Source organism: Muntiacus reevesi, chromosome 4 (assembly GCF_963930625.1).
Source record: "Muntiacus reevesi chromosome 4, mMunRee1.1, whole genome shotgun sequence".
Lineage (NCBI taxonomy): Eukaryota > Metazoa > Chordata > Mammalia > Artiodactyla > Cervidae > Muntiacus > Muntiacus reevesi.
This window is the reverse complement of record NC_089252.1, coordinates 71,565,150-71,591,756: the sequence shown is the minus strand read 5'-3', so window position 1 is coordinate 71,591,756 and position 26,607 is coordinate 71,565,150. Positions and strand designations below refer to the sequence as shown.

Below are 26,607 nucleotides of genomic sequence, written 5' to 3'. Positions count from 1 at the left end.
AATATGCTTCTCCAACGCTGCTGGGGAGGCTCAGTTGCCTGCTCGGGGTCCATTTATGTCCCGTGGTGCTAGGCCTCTTTTTTTTTTTTTTTTTGCCTAGTTCTCCACTTTTGGAGAAAACTAATCAGATATCACAAACAAGCTCAGAGCTATGCTATTGGGGAAATGCTTTGTAGGCTGTACAGTTCATCACTTGTACTAACTGTCACACCAGCACTGTACATGCGCTTTTGGCATGATACATCATGAACAGTTAGACTCTGTGCCATCTTCACTAGAGGTTTCTTTTCACCCTGAATACTGGAGTCAGAAGTAAAACAGTAACTTTCCATTTTGATAGGGAGGCAAACATTTGGTAAACAGTGTGATTGGGTTAGCTGGATGGTTCTTACAGGCCTGGTCCAGATGTTTAAGGTCAGCTGTTTTTCCACTGGTATTGTCTTCCTTTCACCTTGGTGTGGGTGTCATTTGGGGTCAGCAATCTTTTCAAAAGTCAATTTCATTCAGTTTTGTTGTACATGCTAGTGAAGAGTACCTGGTAAGGGTCCTTTAATTTGGCTTCGTCCTTTCAATCAGGTCTTTTCCAGTGCGCATAACCCCTTAGTTGTAAGTCACACGGCATCTGATCTTCATCCAAAGAGAGATGACTATGACTGCCTTTGGAAACAAGCTTAAAACACACTTTTACTAGTTCAGATAAACTGTATACTAATATAACATAGCAACAAAGAGCCATTTTGGACATAGATAATAAATACAAAGCCTCAGTAAATACAGAACTGCACTATCAACACATGTATACAATTGAAATATAATTTTTCTCTCTAGATTATCTTCATTTTTACTAAACCCAGACTAATTAAGGCTGATTTGTTCAAAGTAAGTTTGGTTTCAATACACTTGGCCTGGTTACTTATATACATTTAATTGCTTATATAGGCTTTTATTTATTATGCTGCACTGTGTGGCTTGTGACATCTCAGTTCCCTGACCAGGGATTGAACCCACGCTTCCCCCAGGGGAAGCACACAGTCTTAACCACCAGGTAAATCCCTAGGCTCTTTACATTGGTTGCACTGGAACTTTTCAGTAGGAATCTCACACTGAACTTCTGAAGGCCTCTCAAGGCCAAGAAAGCCATGCCAGTGGCTTGCCTTCAGATTCTGCCTATGATATCTATAGACAGTACATCTGTCTTTTTTCCAGGTCCCAATAATATCTAGATTCCTACAGATGACAAGGGAGTCTTTTTCATTCACCTGATAGGGTTGCTAAGAGTTCCTCCAGTTTCTGGAGGAAGCAGGTAGAGACAAAACCAAAATATTTTAATTTTACCCATAGGTGTAAATTACCGTATTGTTGTAAATCACAAATAGCTTGAGAAAAGGAGCTTTTCTGTATTTGAAAAACAAATATTAGTAGCCAGAAGTATGTCAAACAAATCGTAAAGATCACAATCATATTGAGCAGTTCACTTAATCTCATATAATTTATCTTTGTTCTGTTTGAGTCCAGTTTTCCCATTAGTTTTGCTGACCTTGCCTGATGACGCTACTGACAGTGATAATTTCAAAAAGTTTGTGACATTTTTAAGGACTGTATGACCTGTCCTGTGAAGTGAGTGTCTTGGTCACAGGAACTTCCAGAAACTATACTCCAAGTGCAAAACACATTTTCTAACCTTCTCCTTTACATTGTGACAGGATCATCCCTGCAGAATGGAAAGCTATAACCCATCAGATGAAGATGAAGTTTGTCGGGGAGCCAGGAAAAGCCAAGTGCCCTCTTGGGTTTCCCACAGCCCTGATTTTTAATTCACAGCTATTGTTTATTAATGTTAAATTCCCTGCCTTATGAGGAAACCATTTCCATCCTATAAGGTCATCTGAATGGCAGAAGCCTGACATTCTTAACAATACAGAAAACTCTTTTCTTGAAGTTACCTTTTTCACAACGCTTTTTATCACTTTCTGGATTCGTATTCTTCCCTTCTTTTTTCCATCCAGAAACAACCACCAACTTGTAGGACAAAATTATATTTTTCCCTCAACAAAAATATCTCCAGTCCTTATACCTTTCTTTTGCTGGTAATGCATCTCGTACATGCTTTACACACTTATTATGGTTCCCTTCCCATTTTAGTAGCTTTAATATCATAATTTTCAACCCCTAAAAAAAAAAGAATAAACTTACTCTCTAGTGAGAACAAAGAAGAAAGCAACTGTGAATTATCTGTCATATTGGCATCAGCAAACTTAAGAGCATATTCTGTAACCTCTAAAAACAGGCATTTTTTTCAAACTACAATTTCTTTTCTCAAAGTGGTACAAGACATGAGTGTAATGAACACAACTATCCTTAGTTTCCCGCTTGCAAAAGTAGGTAATTGCAGATTTCATTTGTAAACACTTTTCTTTAAGCCAATTAAATAGAGCTCATGTACAAATTAACTTCAGCAACATTATTCAGACACATACTCTGACATAAATACATCCAGAGATTTCATTTTTTAAAAATATTTTTGTATTTCTTGACTCAGTCACTGCATTTAAATTTATCAGTTTATGAATAATAGTCACAATAGTCAAATTTGCACATTTGATTTTAAAAGGATCCTTTTTCTTCCCTCCTTTTTCCCCCTTTGACTTGAAGTTCTAACAATTAAACTCAAGGCTGAGGTCCCAGGCAAAGTGGGCTGTGTTTGTACCTCAAGGACATGGCTAGAGTTTACTTCAAGTTTTCTGCTAAGAATATTTTTCTTCTCTCAGGGGTCAGTGTTCTGTTTAATCAAGTCAGTTTTCTCTAATTGTACTTGCAGAAAGGATCAGTTTTGGAATTTAAAAACGGTTTCAACCAATTTTCTCCACCTAAAGAATACTGTGACCACATGATGTTAGTTATCTTTTCCTTATTTGCAGGTTTACAGATTGACCAGTCTCCCAGAATTTTCCCTAGGAGGCTATTTAGATGGAATCAAAATGAAGAAGCGCTTGCCGTTGTGTCAAACACTCGCTGGCAAAACCAAAGGCACACCATATCCAGAGAAAACCAAAATTTGAAACAATACACGCACCCCAATATTCCATTCAGCACTACTCGCAACAGCCAAGACACAGAAACAAGCCAAATGTCCCTCAGCAGACAAACGGATAAAGATGTGGTGCATGTGCGACAGAACACTGCTCAGTCCTAAAAAAGAACAAGGTAATGCCATCAGCAGCAACGTGGATGCAATTAGAGATTATCATACTAAGTGAAATAAATCAGAATGGAAAACCACCACTACATGATATCATTTCTATGTGGAATCTAAAAGACAACGCAAAAAAGCCTGTGAGGCAGAAACAGACTCACGGACACAGAACAGACCTGTGGCTGCCAGTGGGGAGGACGCTGGGGGAAGGATAAAGGGGGCGCGTGGGGTTAGCAGGTGTAAGCTATTATATACCGAATGGATAAACAATGTCCTACCGCATAGCACAGAGAACTATATTAAGTATCTATGATAAACTATAATAGAAAAGAATATAAAATGTGTGTGTGTAGCTGAATTACTCAGCTGTATAGTACAAATTAATGCAACAATGTAAATCAACTATGCTTCAATTAAAAAAGAGAAAGTCCTGTGCCTACAACTTATTTTTTTAATACAATTTTAAATGGTTCAAGGAAAGAATGCAAATGAGACACAGTATCGAGGGAGAGGACATTCACTGTACTTGTAACTTCTCTGAAGGCTTGAAATTAACTCAAATGCATTAGGTCACAGTGATCCCTAAAGGTGCTGTGGTCTCAGAGCAAACCAGTCCTTGGCCAAACTGTAAAGTTCAGGAACACGAAAAAAGCCCATCCAACCACCAACCAATCATCCATCTCCCCTGCCCCAAATTATACAGAGTGCAGTGCCTCTGGTCAGCGCTCTGACCTAAGGGTTGGTCCCTGGAGGTGGGGGGCCTATGCTATCCCGTGATAGGTCGTCTCCATGACAACATCCAGCCCAGCGGGCCGGATGGAGAGGCTGCGCATGAAGGCAGGAAAGAGCACGAATTCCACAACCGATGAGGCCACCCCTCACCAGCTCCCCCAGAATGAATCAGAGAACCTATCAAGGAGGAGACTGAGGGCTCGTAAAGGGGAAGGGCAGACACGGTGGACGTGGGACGAGCAGGGAACACAGCAGGCCCCGGTCGGGACAGGCTGCCGATGGGAAATCCGAGATTCGCCGCTGACACCAGCGACAGACACGGGCTCCCGAGGATGAGGGCAGGGAGCACGCGGGATACTCACGGTCACTCCCAGAGCAGGGCTGCAGGCTGAGCCCGGCCCCACAGGAAGCCACTCCCTCAAGATCAGACTCTGCCTCTCCTGCTGGGCTCCAGTCTAAGTCCTGAAGGAGGGACGGAGGTTTGCAGTGTGAAGATCAAGGCCCGAGGCCAGAGGCGCTGGCAGGCATTTAAGGGGCTCGCACGCCCATCCTACCTTGGCCACTGCGTAAGGCCCCCTTGTCACACCCGATACTGGTGAAACAGTCTCAATCCACAGACCAAGGAGCCTGAAGCTTCGAAATAAAGATGTCACTGAGTGGAGAGAAATTAGGGAGTGAGTCCCTCACCCCCAGGGGGCGCTCTCAGCAGCAGAGACCCCAGCCTGGTCCTTCTCCCCGGGCAGCACCAGGGGCTCCCTGGGTGTACCGGGGTGGAAGGCAGAGTCCCAGGTACAGGAGCCCAAAAACTCACAGGAGCCAAGGAGGGCTGGACGGTGATCAGCTCAGGGCAGTGGTGAGGGGGACACGCCTGGCCTGGGGCCCTGCTGCGTCTGAGCCCCAGTTCTCAGCTGTCCCACGGGGCAGGCGGAAGTGATCTGATTCAGAGGAAAGTCCTGAGCTCCACCCAGCGCTTACGTTTCAAGGTTTGTCTTGGAGGGACTCTTAATGGAAGTGTGGAGAAAACATTCAGGCATCACTTGTGGTATACCAACACAACTTTTACATACCAAAATGAGGGTTGGGAGACAGCACATTTTATATATTTATATGCATTTAGTATGAGGAGCTATCTCTATATTCCACAACAACCAGGTAGCATCTTCTAACACGTTTTCTAATGACTAATTTTCTAATTAGAAAATTTTTAGCATTTTCTCATTACGTTCTAAAACGTGTTAGAACACTGGACGAATCTAAAAATCAAGATTCTCTACCACTCCAGGTGAAGACACAGGAGTGAGAATGGCGTGGGAATAACCCCACGTCTGATGGAAATTCCCGTGGAAGGACAGCACGGTGACCAGCCCAGGGGACATTGGATGGGGGCTCACCCCTGAAGACGGGCAGCAGGACCTCTCCCCCAGAGCCGCCCTCGGGCTCCTGGAGAAACACCCAGATCCTTTCACCTCTCCGATGAGGAGAGAAAGTAACAGATGTTTTTTTGGTTTCACAGTGACATTTTGGCTCTTTCTCCCTGAGAAGAAAAAGAGGCACAAGCTAATGGGCAACAGTGTGTTAAGAGAGGCCGGTATTAATCAGGCTGGGGTATTCTGACACTCCCAACTTCTTTCTTTTTTACCCAAATAAAGCAGAACAAGATCTACCATCATCATCTTACCTTTATCTTTTCCTTTAACATAATTTTATTTATTCTTGGCTGTGCTGAGTCTTTGCTGCGGTGAGAGGGGGCTACCCCTCGTTGCCGTGTGCGGGCTCCTCGTTGCGGAGGCCTCTCCCCGCAGAGCACGGGCTCGAGGCGCTCAGGCTCTCGATGTGCGCACGGGCGTCGCTGCTCCATGGCACGTGGCATCTTCCAAGACCAGGGACTGAACTCATGCCCCTGCACTGGCAGGCAGATCCTCAACCAGCAGGGAAATCCCTCGTGCCTTTATCTTAACGTCTTGGCATTTCTGCTGGAGATACACACATCACCACCACCAAAACTGTTCTGGTAGCACCGCTTGGAAAGACAGCAGTGATGGGACAGTCAGACAAGTGCCTGTATGCTACTTTAAGATATTTTACTGCCTACGCTGACGACAGCCCATGAAAGGATCCCACATAAATCCCAAACTACAGGCCTGGCTCAGAAACACTGGTACTGCTTCCCCTAGAGCTAGCTGTCTTTGGGTCGTTGGCCCAACCACCTGCCCTCTGCCATCCTCGTAGACAAGCAAGCACAAAGGTGCTCAAGCCACAAGCTGGTGACTCTGCGGCCACAGACCCTTCTTAGGTCCCTCAATCTCAGGAACAAAAGGCCCCTCTGGAAAGCAACAAACACGTGGATTTGGCACCAGGCAGTCACTAGAAGAGCCGCATTTCTGAAGGCAAGTAGGGACTCTGATCAACCCTAGAAAGCACTGACCTCTCAGTCAATCGCCTGTGACTATTTCTTCCCAAAGAACTAAGGAGGGTTCAAATCAGAGGACATTCAAGTCTCTCTGGCTGGATGGCAGACAAGAAACCAGACCGTCTTACCAAACAGGCCCCAGGGTCATAGACACCCACGGAAGAACATTTTTCTAAGTCAAAAGCCTCTGTGTCAGAGAAGACTTTAACATACCCCGTGTTGGGTGCCTCTTTCCTTGTGGATTACTTCTTTGGGAAGATGAACTTTGGGCAAAACACTTAAGCTCTCCAAGTCTCAGCTTCCTCGTGGGTAAAACGAGGACAGTGCCATCTCCCTCGGAGGGTAGTATCAGGATAATACATGGAAAGCACTGAGCTTTGTATACACGACCCACTAGGTGAGCAGAAAACGTAGGTGCTGGGGGCGTCTACATGACAGAAGAGGAGAAACAGCGGGTCCACGAGAGGAGGAACAAGAGAGAAATACACAACACACATGGTCAGGATAATGCATAGAGGCATCAGACCAACTTAAGAGGCGTAAGACCAACTCACGTCTTAGTTAACGAAAACATGTAAATAATACCGGGCTCCAAGAAGGCTGAGCAGATACAAAGACACGGTACGATCTGGAGGCAGAAAATGTCACACCTTCACGTCCAACACCTCCGAAGGGACCCATCCAACAGTCCTCCTGCTAACCCAACAGGAGACCAGCCCGTGATCTGCAGGTGGTAACAGCTTCCTTATATAATCACTTCCCGTGTCAAATACTATGCCAGCCGAAAAATCTGACATCGTTCACCTTTTGGGGAGAAATCTGGTCTGAAATTTAGGATTCCACCATTTTATGAACAAGAGTCGCTAAAACACAGTATCCCGAAGAGGCCACCCCCGCTTCCTTAGAGACCACGACACGCTTCTGAGACGAGAACTATGAGGGCTTCGCCTCCGGGACGCCCGACCGCTCCTGAGCTCGGAGTTCTTCCAGTTTCTTCTCGTAGCGAGTCATGAAGTACTCGTCGGGCTCGATGCCCGCGTTCCGAAGATTTTCCATGACCTTTTCCAGTCTGACTACCGACCGGGCCCCCTCAAGCTTTCTTGTGCTCAGGTACAGGGTGAACTCCCGGAAGTCCAAGAGCTTACACGTGTCCACCGAGCAGATGTCCCTGACGTCACTGGTTCTATCCAGCTGCGGGAAAAACACCAGTCCCGACAGCTGCTCCAGGTCCTGTAGGCTCACCTGGAACTCACGTAACTGAGGCTGGAAGCCAATGGCCTTGTTGGGCACCACGAAGGCCCCGAGGGCCAGGGGCTCAGCAGACCCTGCGCTTCTGCGTGCCAGGATCACCTTGAACAGGTGGGAGGGGACCGCCACGTTGTCCTCGCCGATCACCTGTGAACAAGGCACTCGTGTTAGCGATGCTAATGTGCGCTGCGCGTGCATGCTAAGACGCTGCGGTCGTGTCTGACTCTTTGCGACCCCACAGACTGCAGCCCGCCAGGCTCCTCTGTCCATGGATTCTCCAGGCAAGAATACTGGAGTGGGATGCCATGCCCTCCTCCAGGGGATCTTACCGACTGAGTGATCAAACCCATGTCTCTTAAGTCTCCTGAACTGGCAGGCGGGTTCTTTACCACTAACGGCAGCTGGGAAGCCCAATTTGCACTGTGCTGTGCTGAGTCCCTCAGTCGTGTCCGACTCCTTGAGACCCCATGGACTGTAGCCCGCCAGGCTCCTCTGTCTATGGGATTCTCCAGGCAAGAACAATGAAGTGGGTTGCCATGCCCTCCTCCAGGGGATCTTCCCAACCCAGGGTTCAAACCCTCATCTCCCACATTGCAGGTGGATTCTTTACCATCTGAGACACCAGGGAAGCAAGTCCCAAATATTTCCTGAAAAGACTTCTAGATGCATTTCCAAAAATGCACTTAACAAGCTACTCCGCCCCACCCCAATAGATTTAAATTCAACTGCCAAAGGTAATAATAAACTGAGACAGATTCTCAGAGGAACATTTAACAGGTAGATTCTGATCATCTTTAAGGTCACCCCAAAGACCAGGGCTCCCATTCTCTGCTCTCTTTGTAGGACAAAGCAATGCCAGGAGTGAGTCCTGGGTGTTTCAATGGACAAGAAAAGCCGTCGCCTCCTCTTTGTCTCATAATCAGAACTTTCGGTGCTAACATTCAATAGTCAAAACTGCCAGCTTAGGAACTCCCAGTTCTGGAAATAAAAATATGGCCTCAGTTTATAAAATTCACTAGGGAGCAAAACACATAGCCTTTTAAGAAGCAGCCAGACATACCACATGAGTTATTAATATCTTTAGTATCGCCTCGACTATGGCTTATGTCTAAAATTACATTAGATAGGGACTTCCCTGGTGGTCCAGTGGTTAAGACCCAGCCTTCCAATGGAGGGGGTGTGGGCTCAATCTCTGACCAGGGAGCTAAGAGCCATATGCCTCTCAATCAAAAATCCAGAACAGAAAACAGACACAGTCGTGAAACAAATTCAATGTAGACTCTAAAATGGTCCCTGCAGGGCATTTGGTAAGAAGGCAGATCCTTGGTTCCAACCCCAACTCTGAGGAAGCAGATTCTCTGCATTTCGGGAACTACAAATTCCGTCTCAGAGATTTCCTCGTGGCAGTGATTCTTCTTCACCCCTTTGAATTCAGAATGATGGTATAGATGTCTTCAAAATAGCCCCTCTGTACCTGGGATTCTTCAAGCAAGAATACCGGAGTGGATGGCCATGCCCTCCTCCAGGGGATCTTCCTGACCCAGGGATCCAACCCACATCTCTTGCTTCTTCTGCATTGACAGGTGGCGTTGGTGGTGAGGAGTCTGCCTGCCAATGCAGGAGATGCAGGAGAATCAGATTCAAGCTCTGGTTGGGAGGATCCTCTGGAAGAGGAGATGGCGGCCCACTCCGGTGTTCTTGACTGGGAAGTCCCTTGGACGGAGGAGTTTGGTGGGCTACAAAGAAGTCCATGGGGATGCAAAGAGTCGGACACAACTGAGTGACTAAGCATGCACACACACAGTATACTTTATTTTCTTATTTGTGTATGTAAAACCTGTTCCTCGGAGCAGTAATATGACCTGCTGTAGAATTTTTTAATTAAAAATAAATAAACAAATAAAATGGTCCCTGCAAAAAAAAAAATCTTAAAAAAAATTTTTTTAAATTACATTAGCTAAATGTAAACGCCGCCTGCTCAGAGCTCTGCACACTCAGGTCTGCCATCAAACACACAACTCCTGAACGTGTCATCAAATCTAACACTTTGGAAAGGTGTCCACACAACGAAGCAGCCAGAGCCACGGTGAGGCCTGGAAACATCTTGGTCGCCTGTGTAGGCTGGCTGTAATAATGAAATAACACTGTTATGAAACCTGTTCAAATTTCCTTCCAATTGGCCTAAGAGCCATTATCTGTTTTCTGAAGAAGAAAACGTGAACATCCGTTTCCTTAATGGCCTCCAATAAAATGACACAACCCCACAACAACGCGAGCATGGAGCTCCTGTCCTCCCAGGCCCGCCCTTCCTCGGTAAGAGGCCTCCCTTCCCGACCAAAACCACCAACTCGGGCAGGCTCCGCCGGGAGCCCAGCTAAGACTGAGGGACGAGAGCTGGGGAGGATCCGCTTCTGCCTTCCCCAGCTCCTACCCGCACGCACAGCCCCACAGCCCTGAGGCCGTCTGCTTACACGCAGGGAGGCCCCGCCGTGACCCAGCACAGGGCGCGGGAAGACCCGCCCGAAGCAGCGAGCTCTGTGACCAGCCGTCCTGGAATCAGTACAGGCGGTTGGTCAGGGTGCGGCTTGGAGTAAGGTTTACGGAACTGCACAACCTACATGAGCCCCTCCAACAAGTCACTGATGCGTGTTCCCCACAGACCAACACACACACACAGTGAACCCGATGGAGGACACAACCAGCCCACGGGTCACCAGAGATGCTCACTCAAGAATGCAACTCAGAGGAGCTGTGCCCGGCTGCAGGAAATACTAAAGGAATAGGTAATGGGAGCTGAAAGTACACACAGCTCGTGCTGCTCTCTAGAAGCGTCCCACGGGGGGAGACGTCAACAGCCACAGTTCCCACTGCAGGTGACATGTGGTGAGATGTCAGTACAGAGCATCAGTGCCTGCGCTGGGGGATGGGTGCAGAGGAAGCCAGGAACCAGAACGGGGGACGCGCAGCAGGGGCGCCATGGTTTACAAGGAGGGGAGTCTAAATGTAGCCTTCAAGCTGGGGAGCCAAGAGTTAAGCAAACCCTTGGTGCCACCTGGTGGACAGTCTCGGTCACTGCAGCACAGACCTCAGACGGCCACTCTGATGAGCCTTCAAGACCAGTCACTTAATTATTTTCTCTCCTCATGGACTCTTTGTTTACACACACAGATGACAACTCCCAAAAATAATTAAGAGGCCATGCCCGTGTGCTGCCAACCAGGGTTTCTAATCAGCCTGGTTCGTTAAATTCTAGGCAAAGGTAAAGAAGCTTGACATTTTAAGGTTCATTGTTTAAACTCATGGAAATCTACCATTTCTATTAGATTTTCAAAAATTCACACAGCTAGGGAACCTCCAAAACTGCTTTTGAGAACCTGCATGAACACAGGAATTCCTAATAAGAACCACGAAGTGTGACTCTTCCACCCATGATCATCTCGCAATATTTCAACAAAAGGGGGGTAAAATATTCTTCCCTGAAATAAAGAGAAAAATAGAAACTTAGCCACTATCTGCTCTGATTCAGTCTGTTTTGTTCTCAGAAAGTAAACATCTTTAACCTGCCTAATACAGTTCAGTTGCTCAGTTGTGTCCGACCATGCCACCCCATGAACCGCAGCAGCCAGGCCTCCCTTCCATCACCAACTCCCGGAGTTTACTCAAACTCATGTCCACCGAGTTGGTGATGCCATCCAACCATCTTATCCTCCATCGCCCCCTTCTCCTGCCCTCAATCTTTCCCAGCATCAGGAAGCCAAAGTACTGGAGTTTCAGCTTCAACACCAGTCCTTCCAATGAACACCCAGGATTGATACAGTATTATTTGGAAACTCAGAAAACTCATAGTTTCTTCACTGAATTTAAAACTTAAAAAAATATATATATATTTTGAAACTTCTTTGTAGGCAACTCAACCTACAACATAAATTCTTCCCATTTTCAGGAAAATCTGAAGATTTTCAGAAGATGTTTCTAGAAAATAGGGCACCAAAACAGAACAGTTCAGCAAATTGAAACCCCAGAGACCTAAGGCTCTGCACTAAGTTGCAAGTCACGGCATCTTCTTTTTTCATTCATAAAATGACTAGTAACAATCCCCAAGCAGTCCATCTCTGAATAGTTTCTAGAGACACAAAGACACGTTAGTTTAAAAAAATAGGAAAAATTATTTTGAAATCTGCAAGGCCTATGTAAAAAGATATTTTTGTAGTAGACATCATTCAAGAGACAGGAATGCAACTGCATTTGGCACAAAAGATGGTTCTGTACCGGGACAGGGGAAACGTGGGATTAAGCAAGATGAGACCAGTTCAACGTGGACAAAAGGGTTTCAGGAGAAGAAAGTAGGCTGGACACAAATGATGCCCTAAGCAAACCCAAGGGCTTAACCGATTTATCAGTAAATTAGCAGTAGTCCTTTTCGTATAATATTTAGGTATAAAAATACAAAGGAAATTTTTGGTGCTGTTAAATTACCAAAAACACTGAACTCGTGTCAAGGCTGTAATGAAAACTGGAAATCAACCGGGAGTGACAAGGAAATACTATATATATGACAATCAGAAAGCTGGCACTAGCTCACGACCTGAGATACGTTTCCATACCTGCCGGCCTGAGCTTGTTTCTTCTCACCCAAGAGCTGGAGAGGACAATTTGCTCCCCCGTCTACCCCAACTAACTCCACACACACAAAGCTGGGCCTTCACGCTGACTCTGTGCCAGAGAGACTGGCCACAAACACCACCCAGGCTAAACCTGCTCTCTCATGTCATAAGCACAGCATCACAAGGGAAAAACATGCACCTGCAAGACTCAGACACATGTAATGTATCTGGTTACATTCCCTCGGTAAGACAATAAAAAGACATTCCAAAAATAAAACTGTTAGACACATCAAGAGATGAAGCCCCTAAAACAAAGTCAGACTAATCAAATGAAAGAGAGAGACCGTGATGGTGTGATAAACAGGGAATCCTGACCTGAGCGGACAGAGGGACAAGAAGCAAGAGAGTCACGGGGTGGGGGTCAACAGGGGTGTGGCCGCCCCGCGTGCTACCTGTGAAGCCACTTCGGACGCTCAAACCCCGGGAGGCCGTCCTCACACTGGGCATCCGCCCTGCGAGGGGGCGGGAGATGCCAAGCCAGTGGGACGAGCACATCCTCCCAGACAGTCACTTCTGCTGAGTGATTTTAGATGGGGATAAGGAAATACATATATTTAATATATATATCTATAGATTTGCTTGCTTTTTTAATAAGACTTTTATTTTTATTTACTTTTTTACCCCAGGCTGTGGCAGTGAAAGCGCTGAGCCCTAAATACTAGACCACCAGAAAGTTCTCAAGACTTTATTATTTTATTAATTTATTCTGGCCTCATCACATGGCATGCAGGATCCTAGTTCCCCAATCAGGGATTGAACCCGTGCCCCCTGCATTGGAAACAAGGGAGTCTTAACCACTGGATCCATCCAGGGAAGTTCCATAAGGAAACATTTATCCAATAAAAGAGCTGATTTCAATTAAATAGATATAGAAATTAAGACTGCATAAAGCTAAAATAGATTTAAAAAAATAATTGCTGATCACATCAGCTAATGCTTCAAAATCCCTGAAGGCATTATTTTCAATTTCCTCCCCCTCCTAGAATTAGTGGAAGTTTGGATAATGCTGTAGAAGAAAAAAAGACTATTAAGCACTTCTCACAGGACACCACCACTGCTGAGCCGTCAAATCTGAAGCTCCCTTTCTTACCAGAACAATTACAATGTTCAGGCTGGAATATTCAGGTATGTTTCATTTGCCTGCATTCTATCTCTTCTTGAAATAGGCACATGGCTGACCTAAGCTATAATAAAGGGGGTGACTGTGATTAGAGCTGTCAGATGACTCACTTCTGATAAAATCACTGCCTCTCATCTTCCCGCGGGCTCACGTTCACTCCGGTCCTATGACTCTGCAGTTCTTTCCTACATATTCTAGCAGACATTTCTGGCTAGAAGGAATTCTCCTTTGGCCCATTTTCTGCTCTTATTTTTGCACGCCAGCAACTATCACTTGTAACCTCTCCATCCACACCATGTTTTACTTCCTGGCTTTAAGCTTCTACATATGAAGAGCAGAACCATCCCTTCACTGGAGATTTATGAGAGCTTAAAGAACAACGCTGTGAATGACGGGCAATTCTCATACAAGGAGTGAGACCCACGTCTGGACTTCCCCCTTGACAATTACTAGCTATGTCACTTGGACGTGACCCTTGAAACCTCAATTTCCTCCAATAAAAGAAGGTAATCACTACCTGTTTGTAAGAGCTGTTTGTGAGAACTGACCAGGATGGCATGAACAAAGCTACCCACATGCCGGGAGGTATACAAGGCCCCTGATAAATCCCAGGTCATCTGCTCCACTGCCTCTAAAGTGCACATATACACATAAAGCTTCATCACTAGATAGAAAAGTAAACAAATACATTATTTTTATTAGCTATGTTCTACTAAAATAAGTTCAGAGTATAGTTGTAAACAACAAGGAAATACTAAATGGACAGATTTAAGAAAGCAAAACATGAACTGCCATATGCAGGTGCAAAGCATTCCCTGGGAAACAGGATCCATGATTCAAATACGTATTTATTCCTTGAGAGGAACAGACCCACTTCAAGGGCTGGGCGATGCCATGTCCCCTTTCTTAGCATCTCTTAAGGACATGGTTTTACCCATAATGGTTTTATTACAAATTGCCGGAAAATCACCTGAATTTTCAGTTGGGCATTCAGGGTGAGCATTTGCACCTGGTGCAAATCTTACTTTTTTTTTTAATTTTTAACTTTTTTTTGAAGTGTAGTTGATTTATAATGTATTTGTTTCAGGTGTACACACACATAGATATTCTTTTTCAGATTCCTCTCCATTACAGTCATAACAAGATATTTAACACAGTTCTCTGTGCCATCCAGCAGGGCCTTGTTCTTTATCCTTTCCTTTTGTCTTCTTCCCTAGACAAGTGCTCTAAGCCAACTGTCTGAGGGACTTCCCGTTTCTGAGCATATATCCTACTCTCTCCTGCCTCTTCTGCTTGCCTCGCTTGGCCTCCCATGTCTGTTTCCCTTAGCCAAATTCACCCAAGTTTATACGTGTATAGATTTGTATGAATACATATATTTTTAGCACAATGCAATTCTTAAAATGGGGAGCTCTGAGACAATTTTTCTAATTTACTAACGGATCATATTTTCCTATCATGCTAATACATACACTAAAGATTTTTAAATGTAAAATTCCACCTGAAGTCGAGTTTGATCTCAAAAATGCTGCTGGGCTTCGCTGGCAGCCCAGCGGTGAAGAATACACCTGCCGTGCCCCGTGATGTTGTGGGAGGCCTCCACAACACTGCGGGTGTTCAGAGCTCCAGCAAAATCTGAGTGCAAGTTATTAAGTAAAAGAACGGATAAAAGTTGTTGACTCAAAGACATTGAGAGAGACAGAGAGGACTTCCATGATGTGAAAGAGAGGAAAGAAGGGGAAAAGTATCCAAGAACACAGTCTGAAGCATGTCATTTATAATTCCACGTACATTCCTCCCACGCGACAAGTACTTAAAGATTTGCTGAATTAAAAGATTTGCCAGGGTGAACATGAATAGGTCCTATCAATTACTACAGACATGGAAAACTAATGTTACAGGTTCAGAGGCCCAGAATCTCAAAGAAAAGGCCTAAGACTAATAATGCTTTAAAACAAAAAAACAAGACTGTTACTCGGAGTACACCCCTCAAGAAGCTCACCGTGACTGCCCTCACACATTCATCACCATGACACTTATTAGGGTCAGAAGAGCTGACGGGTCTCTTCTAAAACTCTTTGAGAATACCTATACACGCCTGTATGGCATTCACTGATCTACCTTTAGTAGAAAAAGCAACGTTAAGTCTTTCTAGTGGTTAATTTTGTATAACCCAGTGTAATAGGATTCTGGTATACAAAAGATATACTAAGGAGGTATATACATTTGCTTCATTCTGAATTGCAAATTTAAAATGTGTAAGGATGGCATATGAAACACTTGTACACCCTTCACCTGGATTCATCAACTCTGAACATTTTGCCCAATTCCGTTTATCACTCAACCTTTTTCTATGTTTTCTCCTTAAACCTTTTGTATTTCTTAAGAGCAAAGACATTCACTTACATAATCAAAGTCAGGAAATTTAACACTGATAAAATATAATTATCTAACCTACAGACCTTAAATGTTACCAGTTGTCCAAATAAAGTCTTCTTCAGCAACTTTTGTTTTTCTGATCTAGGATCTGATCTAAGATAACACAATGCATTTTATTTCATGTATTTGAGTCTTTAGTCTCCATTCATCTTGAACGGTTACTATCTCAAGCCTCTGTCTTTGAGGACATGCCTCTGTCTTGGAGGACACTAACATTTTTGAAGAACGTGAGTCAGCTATTTCACGCATGCCCCTCAGCTGGGGTTTGCCCAATACTTCTGCATGAGGACACTCAACAGCATGCATCTAGGGCAGAAATCCCAGAGGTGATACTGTGTCCTCGGCGTGCCGCCCCACAGGTACAGTTGATCAGGAAGTCTCTGTTGCCACTCCTCCACTCCCACAAGCACTTCTGGAACACTCTGAGCATGTGAGCACCTCTGTGGATACCTTACAGACCCACACATCACTGCTCCCCAGAGCCAGACAGCTGATCAAAAGCCAGTCACGGGGGACAGCATATACCCTAAAGTTGCTTTTATTTTCCTGTTTCTCAGGTCATTCCGTTTTATCAGAGACCCCCTTAAGTAACTACGTAACCTAACAGGCGGCATCTACCAAACATCTGTTCCCTCCAAACACACCCACTCTTTGACTTCCCAGGAAGTCCTTCAATCTCGGTTTACTGATCGACCACTTCTCTTATTCCTCCTTACCCCCCTTCGTTCCTGGGCACGCGGTACATCTCACAGTATGTCGACTCAGCCACCCTCTTGGCAGAATCCTTCATCTCACCCATCAGCAGGGGCGGTCTACCTCCCTCTCACCACTGATCACACTGGCATATATCTTCATTCTCCCTTCCCTTTAATCCATAAAGTTCTCAAATGTCATGCATGTTTAAAAAAAATTTTTTTCACCTTTAAAAAAAAAAAAATCCAAGCATCTAAAAGAAAAGCTTTTCCTCCCATTTATTCAACTAACTGGGCTTCCCAGGTTGGCTCAATGGTAAAGAATCTGCCTACAGAGCAGGAGCCGCAGGAGACGTCGAGTTCCATCCCTGGGTTGAGAAGATCCCCTGAAGAAGGAAACAGCAGCCCACGCCAGTATTCTTGCCTGGGAAATCCCATGGACAGAGGAGCCTGGTGGGCTGCAGTCCATGGGGTCACAAAGAGACCCAAAAGACTGAGTGCCTGAGCACGTATTCAACTATTAATAACTGCAAGCTGGAGGTCTTCCTCAATGTTTCCCTCTTCTTCACCCCGAAAACTGAATTTGTGATTAGTCTTTACTATAGCTCTCTATTTCTCCTCACTCCACCTGCTTGAGTCCAGCCCGTATCTATAACGATACCTAAATCCCACAACTCTGCTGTTGATCCTAAGTGTTCTGAGCTCACACCGCTTCATCTTCTGGAGTTCCCATGCTCCCCTCCTGACTCTGTTCACTCTTATTCCTCCATCAAGATCTAGCTCAAAAATCGCCTCCTTCCTTGGCGGTCCAGTGGTTAAGACTGTGCTTCCAATGAAGGAGCTAGAGTTCAATCCCTGGGCAGGGAACTAAGATCCCACAGGCCAAAGAAAAATAAATAAATCCCCTCCTCTGTGAAGTCTTCCTAACCCTTGCAAATACGGCTGGTCACTTCTTTTTGACACCACTCCATCTATGCATGTGTACATCAGCTCACACTGTAACATAATCAGCTGATAACATGTCTGTCTCCATTTCTAAACTGTGCATTCCTTGAAGTCAAAGGTTGCTTTTTAACCCATCATTATATCCTCTATGCCTGTCATTCCAATTGCTCAATAAATCCTTGTGAATAAATGAAACTAAAAAGTTGAATACAGAGACTTCCCTGGTGGTCCAGTGGCTAAGACTCTAGCTCCTGAGGCAGGGAGCCTGGGTTCAATCCCTGGTCAGGGAACTAGATCCTGCCTGCTGCAACTAAATATCCTGCATGTAGCAACCAAGGCTCCGTGCAGTCAAATAAATAAATAAATATTTTTAAAAATAATAATTCTAAAAAGTACAATACAGAATGAGATTATAATCTCATGCACAGAAGCCTGAATGTTAAAACATGCTCCTACCTGGTAACTAACTGTTTTCTTTCCATCACTTCCAGTCTGAGGTAAGGTCAGCGGTCCAGACACGATCCAAACATCCTCAAACCTCTCTGTCAGTTCTCGACAGTACATCTCTATTCTGAAAAACAGAAAGCAAAAAGATACGTGATAGTCTCAAACCCAAATGTAGAAAAGCAGCAAACCCTATACTTAGGAGCAGTTACAAGTCCTTAGGAGCGGTTACAAGAATACTGAATTACAGAAATCAATGTAAACAGGTGAATATGGCACAAAACACTAAGAAGCAAATAAGCAACATTCTTCCCAGTTTGCTGTATGAAAAAACTTAAAAAAAACACATGCATTTATACAACTATCTACATTTTCCTGTGTGTCCATTCAACGTAAAGTTTATGACTACAATTTTGTTTTGCTTCCTCCCTTATTTTTCTATGCCAGTAGTTCTCAAACTTTATTCAAGAATTATGTATCATTTCAACAAGTTGATATTTTTTATGTAACTACATTCATTGTAGGACAATCAGGTTTATCCTAGCATTTCTTAAATACTGTCACACTGTATTAATAGCAATGAAATATTATTAGTAGTGTAAAATGAAATATTAGTATTAGTTTTAAATAGTTAAAAGACCCCCTGACATAACTGAACGAAAGCATCTGAAAAATAGAGAACGCCCAGATGATTTTACACAATAGTTCCTCATCCACAGAGAATACATTCCAAGACCCTCAGTGAATTCCTGAAATTGCAGACAGTACCAAATCCTATTTATACTGTTTTTCCCTATACACATATATCCATGATAAAGTTTAATTTATAAACTAAACATGGTGAGATCCAATAATAATAAAAATAGAACAATTATAACAATATGCTATAATAAAAGTTATATGGGTGTAGTCTCTCTCAAAATATCTTACTGTACAAATTCATCCATCTAAACTAAGCCCTCATCATGCTTAGTGGCTGTAATTTATGCTGCTTGAGATGCAACAGCAAAACTAGCACGAGTTTTTTCTTCACAATTTCACAGATAAAAAGATTCCTTCTTACCTTACATCACAGCAATTTCAGCATACATTTTTTTTTCTTAAGTCAACAACTTTTACCTTTTCACTTAAGGGAAGTACTTTACAGCCTCTCTTCAGCCAATCCCAGTTGCCGCCATCACGACTCTTGCATTTTGGGGCCATTAGTAAGTAATGTGAATACGAGCACTATGAAAGCGAGATAGTTGCTGACCAACAGGTGGGATACACTGGACAAAGGGAGAATTCACATCCCGGGTAGGACAAGGCAGGAGGTACTCTATTTTTTTTTTTTTTAATCTTTATCTTTTTAAAAAATTTTAATTAATTTATTTGGCTGCGCTGGGTCTTCATTGCTGTGCATGGGCTTTCTCTAGTTGCGGCAAGCAGGCTCTAGAGCTCGGACTCAATAGCTGTGGCCCATGGGCTGAGCTCCCCACGGCAAGTGGAATCCTTCCTGAGCAGGGAAGCAAACCCGAGTTCCCCGCACTGACAGGCGGGCTCCCAGCCACTGATCACCAGGGAAACCGGGGAAGCACTAGGTTTTATCAGGTCACTGGGCGAGGCACCAATTTAAAACTTACGAAAATTAATTTCAAATAAATAAATCATATTTCTGGAATTTTCCACTTAATATTTTTGGATTGTGGCTGATGGTGAATAACTGAAACAGCAGAAAGCAAAACCACAGCTAAGAAGGGACGACTGTAGACAGCTTCTATCAAACACTGGTCGTGGTTGTATTCAACGGTACGTTCTCAAAAGGCTCAGCAACTCTTTAAATACAAACAGAGAAAAATACAGAGCCCGTGCCTAATGCACAGTGTTCCATTGTCTCAGTTAATGTTTCCAGTCATTTCTCCAGAACTTGACTTGTGACCAGTGGAAACAAGACCAAAATGGCCGGCTATGGATTGAAGTCTACACTTCCATAGAAAACTATCCCAAAATCCAGCAAAGAACACTAGTCCAAAGCATTTATCTTCCGTCCTGTTAGCATTTGAAAAACAAAAAAACAGGAGGAACAGCTCAGGCACACATTCTCCTGTCATATCACTCATCTCCCACAGAACCACATTTTAAAAACTCTCCCTGCTCACCTGTTCCAATATCCAGCATTATTATCAAAATTCTGAGGCACAATATTAGAGAGGTAAAAGGTTTCAGCCATGGCTTTCTGTGAAAAGAAACAAAAACAGTAACACGCACTGAAATGCCTTCCCCTTTGAGAGAGGCAACCAGTTCCTTAGTCAAACCATAGCTCCAGGCAATTACAGCTGCTATTTGCTTAGATACAAGAAAGCCACAACTACTGCCCGACAGAAAGCTCAATAAGGATCATCATCAGAATAAGGACTGTAACAAAAGTAGTTTGGCGTGCTAGCTTTCTTCACAATTTATTAAATTCATACATTTAATGTAGATTATATGAACAAAAAATTTCCACTACAAAACCCACTGGAAAAAAATAAATAAATAAAAGAGGGTGTGTGGGTGCTCAAAAAAAAAAGAACACAGAGGGAAAGAGAAACCTAGAGAAGCCTCTGCTTCCTCTACTTCTCAGTTCTTCACTCAGCAGTAAGCGGAAGGCAGAGAGTATTAGTAAAATGTGCGTGTATCAAAAGTTGAGCTCTGTGCCTCTCCACTAGTGTGGCAAGAATAAAGTACACATGCATATAGGAACTGCAAAATTAAAAAAAAAAAAAAAAATTTCCACTATAAAGCTAAAAGGTGAATTCTAGTGTTAAGTCTCGGGCAAAGAGTTTCTCAACAAAGGTCAGCTTTCAGGAACACAGCAGTATTTAAGTAGTATAGTATAAACACATTAGTTCAAAAGTGGTACCAAAAAGTCCTGTTCTTTTGAATTTCTGCCCACTATGTGTTCATTAGGCTTCCCTGGTGGTTCAGACACTAAAGAATCCGTCTGCAATGCAGGAGACCCGGGTTGGATCCCTGGGTCGGGAAGATCCCCTGGAGAAGGGAATGGCTACCCACTCCAGTATTCTGGCCTGGAGAATTTCACGGACAGAGGAGCCTGGCGGGCCCATGGGGTTGCAGAGAGTCAGACACGAATGAGCAACTAACACATTTTTCAGTGTTCATTCCCCTCACGCTTCTGACCTGCATGCCCAAGGCCCTGTCATCAGGTTTCCGTGATCTACGCTAACTGTCAAGGTCACCAAATACTCTTCAAAAAGTGGCTCTCAGGCTTGCATGCACACTGACATAACCTAGAGAGCTTCAAAAATGTGGATGCTTGGGTTCCACGCCCTAGGATTCCTCATTTACCTGCTCTGGTTACAGTCTGGGTACCAGGATTTTTAAAGACTTCCCCGCTTCTTATAATGAGTATCCAAGGTTGAGAGTCACTGTCTTAAAGACAATAATCACCAACAGTTCATGTAATAAATCTCAACGTCAGAAAAGTCATTTCTCTCCTTTTTTGGCAGAAAAAGTATCCTAAACTAAAGGAGGCTAGAGAGACATGACAACTAAATGTAATATGTGACTCATGAATAGATACTGAATTTTTTTTTTTAAGTTGTAAATGACATAATTGGGACAATTTGGCAAATCTGAATGAGAACTGTATACTAGATATTATTGTACAAAAACACATTTGCACAATTTCTTAGTATAATGATACAACTTGATATACATTCAAATATCCTCATCCTTAGATAATATAATCTCCCAAACAATCTACCTAGGCATGAAGTGTTACCACGTCTGCAATTTACTGTCCATGTTTTAAGAAAATTTATAAAGAAAAGGTATCAAGATGCATTTTCTGTCCTATCCTCAACTTTTCTCCAAGTCAAAATATTTTTGCTGTGCTCTCAACTTTTCTACAGGTCTGAAATTTTTCAAGATAAAAATGAGTGAGTCGTTTAAGCTGATACTGGCTTTTGCATAGCTTTTAGTTTTCCTCACTCAACCCCTTTAAAAACGCTTGAGCATCTGAGCAAAGAAAAGTGTCATCAGGAAGAAAACTACCAAGTTGAGTATGAAAATTCTCAAGGGTTAGGGTTTGGGTCTTAGGTTAATTTCCAAGTCCCATGGAACGCATAATACCAGCCCTGTGTTCCCATCCCTCCCGAAAAATATGCCTACAGTTGAGAATTTGTTATTTCCTGCTGGAGCCATGTGGCCTCGGGACCACCCACTGCCAATATAGTCCTCGTTGAAGGCACTGAAGGCTGGAGGGATGTTGGGATCCGGCTTGAATTTACAATGTTTTCTGTCTGCATCACCTGAAGAAAAAAGACACACTATGCTCAGTGGACAAATCTCTTTCAAGATTCGCTAAGCAAGGCAAGCTGACAGCTGGTATCTCTTTGAGCAGCTAGCAGGTAGTATCAATCCTTACTGATGGCATGCACGTCTCAAGTTCCTGGGACAGTTCAGATACTTCATTTGAGTTTAGCAAGGGCTAAGTCTTGCCTTCAGTCCCCCTCACCCCATAAGGCTACAGAAACAAAAGCAATGTGGCTTTAGTTTACCAGGACCGCTCTGAGCCTCTCTGGATTCTGGCATTCCCCCAAATATTGGCCTGGCAAAGCTCTATCATCATATAGGCTCTTCATGTATTTTTTTTAAGTGATTTTTTTCTACATACTGCTAATAACATTTCTTGTTTTTGGCAGGAGAGTTAACCTAAATAACTTAGCCTGTCATTACTAAAACTGTAAAACAAATGCTTCACACTAAAATCAAGGAAATCACAGGTATATTATTTCTTATTTTCAAATAATACTAATTAGCTCTATTTCACCTCCTCAAAACTATACAGCTCACATGATTTACATTATGAAACACAGTGCTTTTTCTTAGATACCTCGGAAAATAATAACTTAAGCGCAAGATAAAATTAGTAAAGCTGAAATCCCATCTTGGGTAAATTGTTGTATTTAAAGGAAATTTATCAGGCTTGAGACTAAATCAAGTGAGTTTCTCTTGATGTCAGTTTATAATCAGGGACTTCCCTGGTGGTCCAGTGGCCAAGACTCCACGCTCCCGAAGCAGGGAGCCCAGGTTCAATCCCTGGTCATGGAACTAGATGACACATGCCACAGCTAAAAGATCTTGTGTGCTGCAGCTAAGGCCCGGGGCAGCCAAATAAATAAGTTTTTTAATTGATAATCAATTTCACTTGCTATGATGAAGTTTACACTTAACATCAGTTCCCTTCTAGCAGTACGCATATTCCAAAGTGAGAGTGAAAGTTGCTCAGTCATGTCCGACTCTTTGTGGCCCCATGGACTATACAATACAGTCCATGGAATTCTCCAGGCCAGAATACTGGAGTGGGTAGCCTTTCCCTTCTCCAGGGGATCTTTCAACCCAGGTCTCCCACATTGCAGGCAGATTTTTTTTTTTACCAGCTGAGCCACAAGGGAAGCCCAAGAAGACTGGGATGGGTAGCCTATCCCTTCTCCAGGGGATTGTCCCAACCTAGGGATCAAACCAGGGTCTCCTGCATTGCAGGCAGATTTTTTTACCAGCTAAGCTAGCAGGGAGGCCAAACATATTCCAATCCTCCTGCTATTCTGCAGGTTAATGTGTACTTTATGAAGACACACACTCATTTTAATATATTTAAACACTGTATGCACTATAAAGCAATGGAGAAATAATTTGTAAATTAATTTGTAATTAATAGCAAATTAAATGGCAAATAACGGAATGGGAATAAAACAACTCTGACAAAGTAATAGTCTTCATACAAAAATTTCCTACAAAATTCAAAAAAGAATATGCCCATTGAAAACGGTAAAGAAAAATTCACAAAGAAAGAATAAATCACCCTGGTAACCAACAAACAGTAATGGGGGGAGTGTAACAACAAATAGGACAGTGATAGTGGGAGTGTAAACTAGAAAGGCTACCTAGAAATCAATCTAACAGTAAATAGCAAAACCTGGTCACCTTAATCACAGGAATGCATCGAGACACGAGGACATGTGAACAGACGCATGCACCTGCCTGCCTCTCTAATCTCAAATCACTTTCTCCCTCACTACAGCCAGGCTGGCCTTCTTTTAGTTCCCCAGTGGAACAACACTCTTCACATGGAGGCCTCTGAAGAGGCAGCTTTCCCATCTGGAATGTCTGTCCCTGTCTGGAATGCTCTTCTCCGTATCCTGCCACCCACCCAGCTCCTCTGCCTGGGTAACTGCCATCCACTCTTCAGGCCACTTTCTCAGAGAAGCCTTGCTAAGCAGTATCAGGTTTTCCTGTTATAATCTCTCATCATATTCTTTATTGTTCCTTAATTACACAAACTCAGCTTGCAATCACTTTTCCTCCAAAACAGTTATTGCCAAGTGTAACTACATGATGATGTGTATTTGATAGGTCAACCAAAGTGTCCTGGGAGTAGAGACCATCTACTCTGGTCACTCAGAGAACCCCAGGGCCCAGCACAGTGCCAGGGATTTAAAGAATGTGTGTGGAGGTCATGAATGAGTGGTGCTCACGGCAGCCGTATTTGTGACAAAGCCTCCAATTCATGTGTCAAGATACAGATCCTCTCAACCCCTGAGACAGCCAGGCAGGGTCCATTTATCTAGTGAGCCATACAAACATTTTCTACAAGCGCTGTAATGTAGAAAGGGTTGAAATGATTAATAACCCTCCTTGTTCTCAATTTGGAAACATCTTTCATCCACACCTTTGCTTCTAACCACCTACCCATTATCTTGCTCTTGGATATGTGTTCAAGAACCCATCTAGGCACCCGCTTTGACTGATCGTAAGACAAGGCGTGGTTAGTGTAACACCTCGTCTCTGTTCCAGTTAAAGGGAATCCAAATTGTTCCAAGACAGCCCTTTCCGAAGAACCTAAAAATGAGAAAGGGTGCAAAAATAACAGTGACTTTTGTTAGGAACAAAAAATAATAACGAAGGGGGTAAGACAAAGGACTGGGTTGACCATAACATTAACCAGGTGATCTCATTTTTGCAATTACTTACAAGGCAAAGAAGAGAGTAAGCAAAATACTAGTTTGGCCTAAAATCAACTGCATAATTCTATCCAAGTAAACTGTAGCTATTTCATTAACTGTTAAATAAGAACCTGATTTTACTGGTCTTTCACATCGAATTTTCGAATCTCTGCACCACACAATGCAGTGTACTCAAGAAAAACTCCTGTCGTTGATATAATTGAATGGGAGACAGCCTACAGACAGCCTACCTATTCACCATACTTTAAGAGTTAATGTGGGAACAAAAGCACAGACTTTTTTTTTTTAAGACCCTCATTCAGGGACTGCCCTGGCAGTCCAGTGGTTAAGACCCCAAGCATCCAATGCAGGAGGCGCTGGTTCAATCTAGGGTCAGGGAACTAACATCCCACATGCCTCGCAGCAAAAAAAAAAAAAAAAAAAAAAACCTCAAACAACAACAAGATCACCTCACTGACACTCTTCCTCAATGTTCTGGTACTGAGGCAGAGATGTATGCTGCAGCAAGACAGTGGTAAAACTGGCACGGCTTTTCCTAGTGGGAGAAACTGAACACCTACTGAACAGGGAGGCAGTTTCCGAATAACCCTCTCTCCATGACCTCTCCAGGTTTCAACTCACCAGAGTAGCTCTCTCGCGAAATGCCAAGTGTCAGAAGGAGCGAATGAAATACGCGTGTTGGAAACAGAAATGACCATGAGCTCATTTACTTTGTCAAACATAAGGTACACCTGGTAACTTGCAGATTTACTTGCGCTGAGGAAGGCTAGCAGGTGTTCTTCATTTAAACAATGATCAAAGGAGGACAGCTCAGGGATCTGCCAGAACAGCGCTCCCCAACCTTTTTGGCATCAGGGACTGGTTTCCTGAAAGACAAACTTCGCGAGGACCCGGGGGTGGGCCTATGGTTTCAGGATGATTCAAGCTCATTACATTTACTGTGCACTTTATTTCTATTATTATTACATGAGCTCCACCTCAGATCATCAGCCATTAGATCCCGGATCTTTGGGACCCTTGTGTTAAAACTACGGGGTCCTTCGTTCATTCATCTATACTTACTAGACGCCAATTATGTACCAGGTATCGGGCCGTGTATACGGTGGAGAACAAAACTTAAAAAAAAAAAAAAAACAAACACGGTCCAAGCGCTTATGGAGCTAACAATCAAGGGGAGGACAGAAGACAGTGGGAAACACGTGTGCGGATCAGTACTTGGGGGACAGCAGACCCCGGCGGGGAGGAAGTTCACGGAGCGGGCAGGTGGGACGCGACGTGCGGAGAGGAGGCAGAATCAAGAGACTGGACGGCGGACGACCAAGGGCTGGGCGAGCGGCGACAGCGGCGTCCGTGGCTACGGCTCCCGTCCGAGGCACCAGCCTGGACTCGAGATCGGGGGCCCACACACTCACCGTCCGGCTCCCTCACCACCACCGCAGGCTCCGCGTCCCGACTCCGGAGGAACTGCACCACCACGAGGCCAGTGCTTGCAGCGCCCGCGACAGCTCCGGCCACGAAGCCTCTCAAAAAGCGCCGGGACCCTCCGAGACGGGAAGCAAAACTTTTAGCAGCCATCTTGCCCGAGACGCTAGCCTTTTGCCGCAGCGGGAGCACGCGCCAGGTCGGCCGCTTTAAAGCCAATCGCAACCACGGGGCCGAGACACGCATGCGCCACCTCGAGCCGCCCGGCGCGGAGGCTCCCCCGGACGCCGG

At 44.1% G+C, this 26,607-nt stretch overlaps 1 protein-coding gene across 7 annotated transcripts; it reads right to left on the bottom strand.

Moving 5' to 3' along the window:
• Window positions 1-1,824: 1,824 nt before the first annotated feature.
• Window positions 1,825-26,503, bottom strand: EXOG (exo/endonuclease G). Of its 7 annotated transcripts, none has more exons than XR_010662945.1 (7): window positions 26,307-26,503; window positions 24,620-24,769; window positions 22,040-22,179; window positions 20,026-20,102; window positions 17,900-18,014; window positions 4,480-7,730; window positions 1,825-4,387 (listed from the first exon to the last, which is right to left on the bottom strand). XR_010662945.1 is itself a non-coding variant. In XM_065933012.1 (6 exons), exons 1-6 carry the CDS (start codon window positions 26,467-26,469, stop codon window positions 7,269-7,271), a joined length of 1,107 nt encoding a protein of 368 aa, XP_065789084.1. In that variant the 5' UTR covers window positions 26,470-26,503; the 3' UTR covers window positions 1,825-7,268. The 7 variants fall into 7 exon arrangements, 1 of the variants encoding a protein (XP_065789084.1); XR_010662949.1 differs by having other exon boundaries at window positions 1,825-4,926; window positions 5,317-7,730; XR_010662946.1 differs by having other exon boundaries at window positions 1,825-5,459; window positions 5,604-7,730.
• Between the last annotated feature and the right edge of the window lie 104 nt (window positions 26,504-26,607).

Coding starts and splice junctions, on each gene's coding strand:
- EXOG (XM_065933012.1), bottom strand. CDS start 26,469: ATGGCTGCTAAAAGTTTTGCTTCCCGTCTCGGAGGGTCCCGGCGCTTT. Junction 24,770..26,306: donor GGTGGTGAGGGAGCCGGACG/GTGAGTGTGTGG, acceptor TCTCATTTTTAG/GTTCTTCGGAAAGGGCTGTC. Junction 20,103..22,039: donor GAAATAACAAATTCTCAACT/GTAGGCATATTT, acceptor TTCTTTTCACAG/AAAGCCATGGCTGAAACCTT.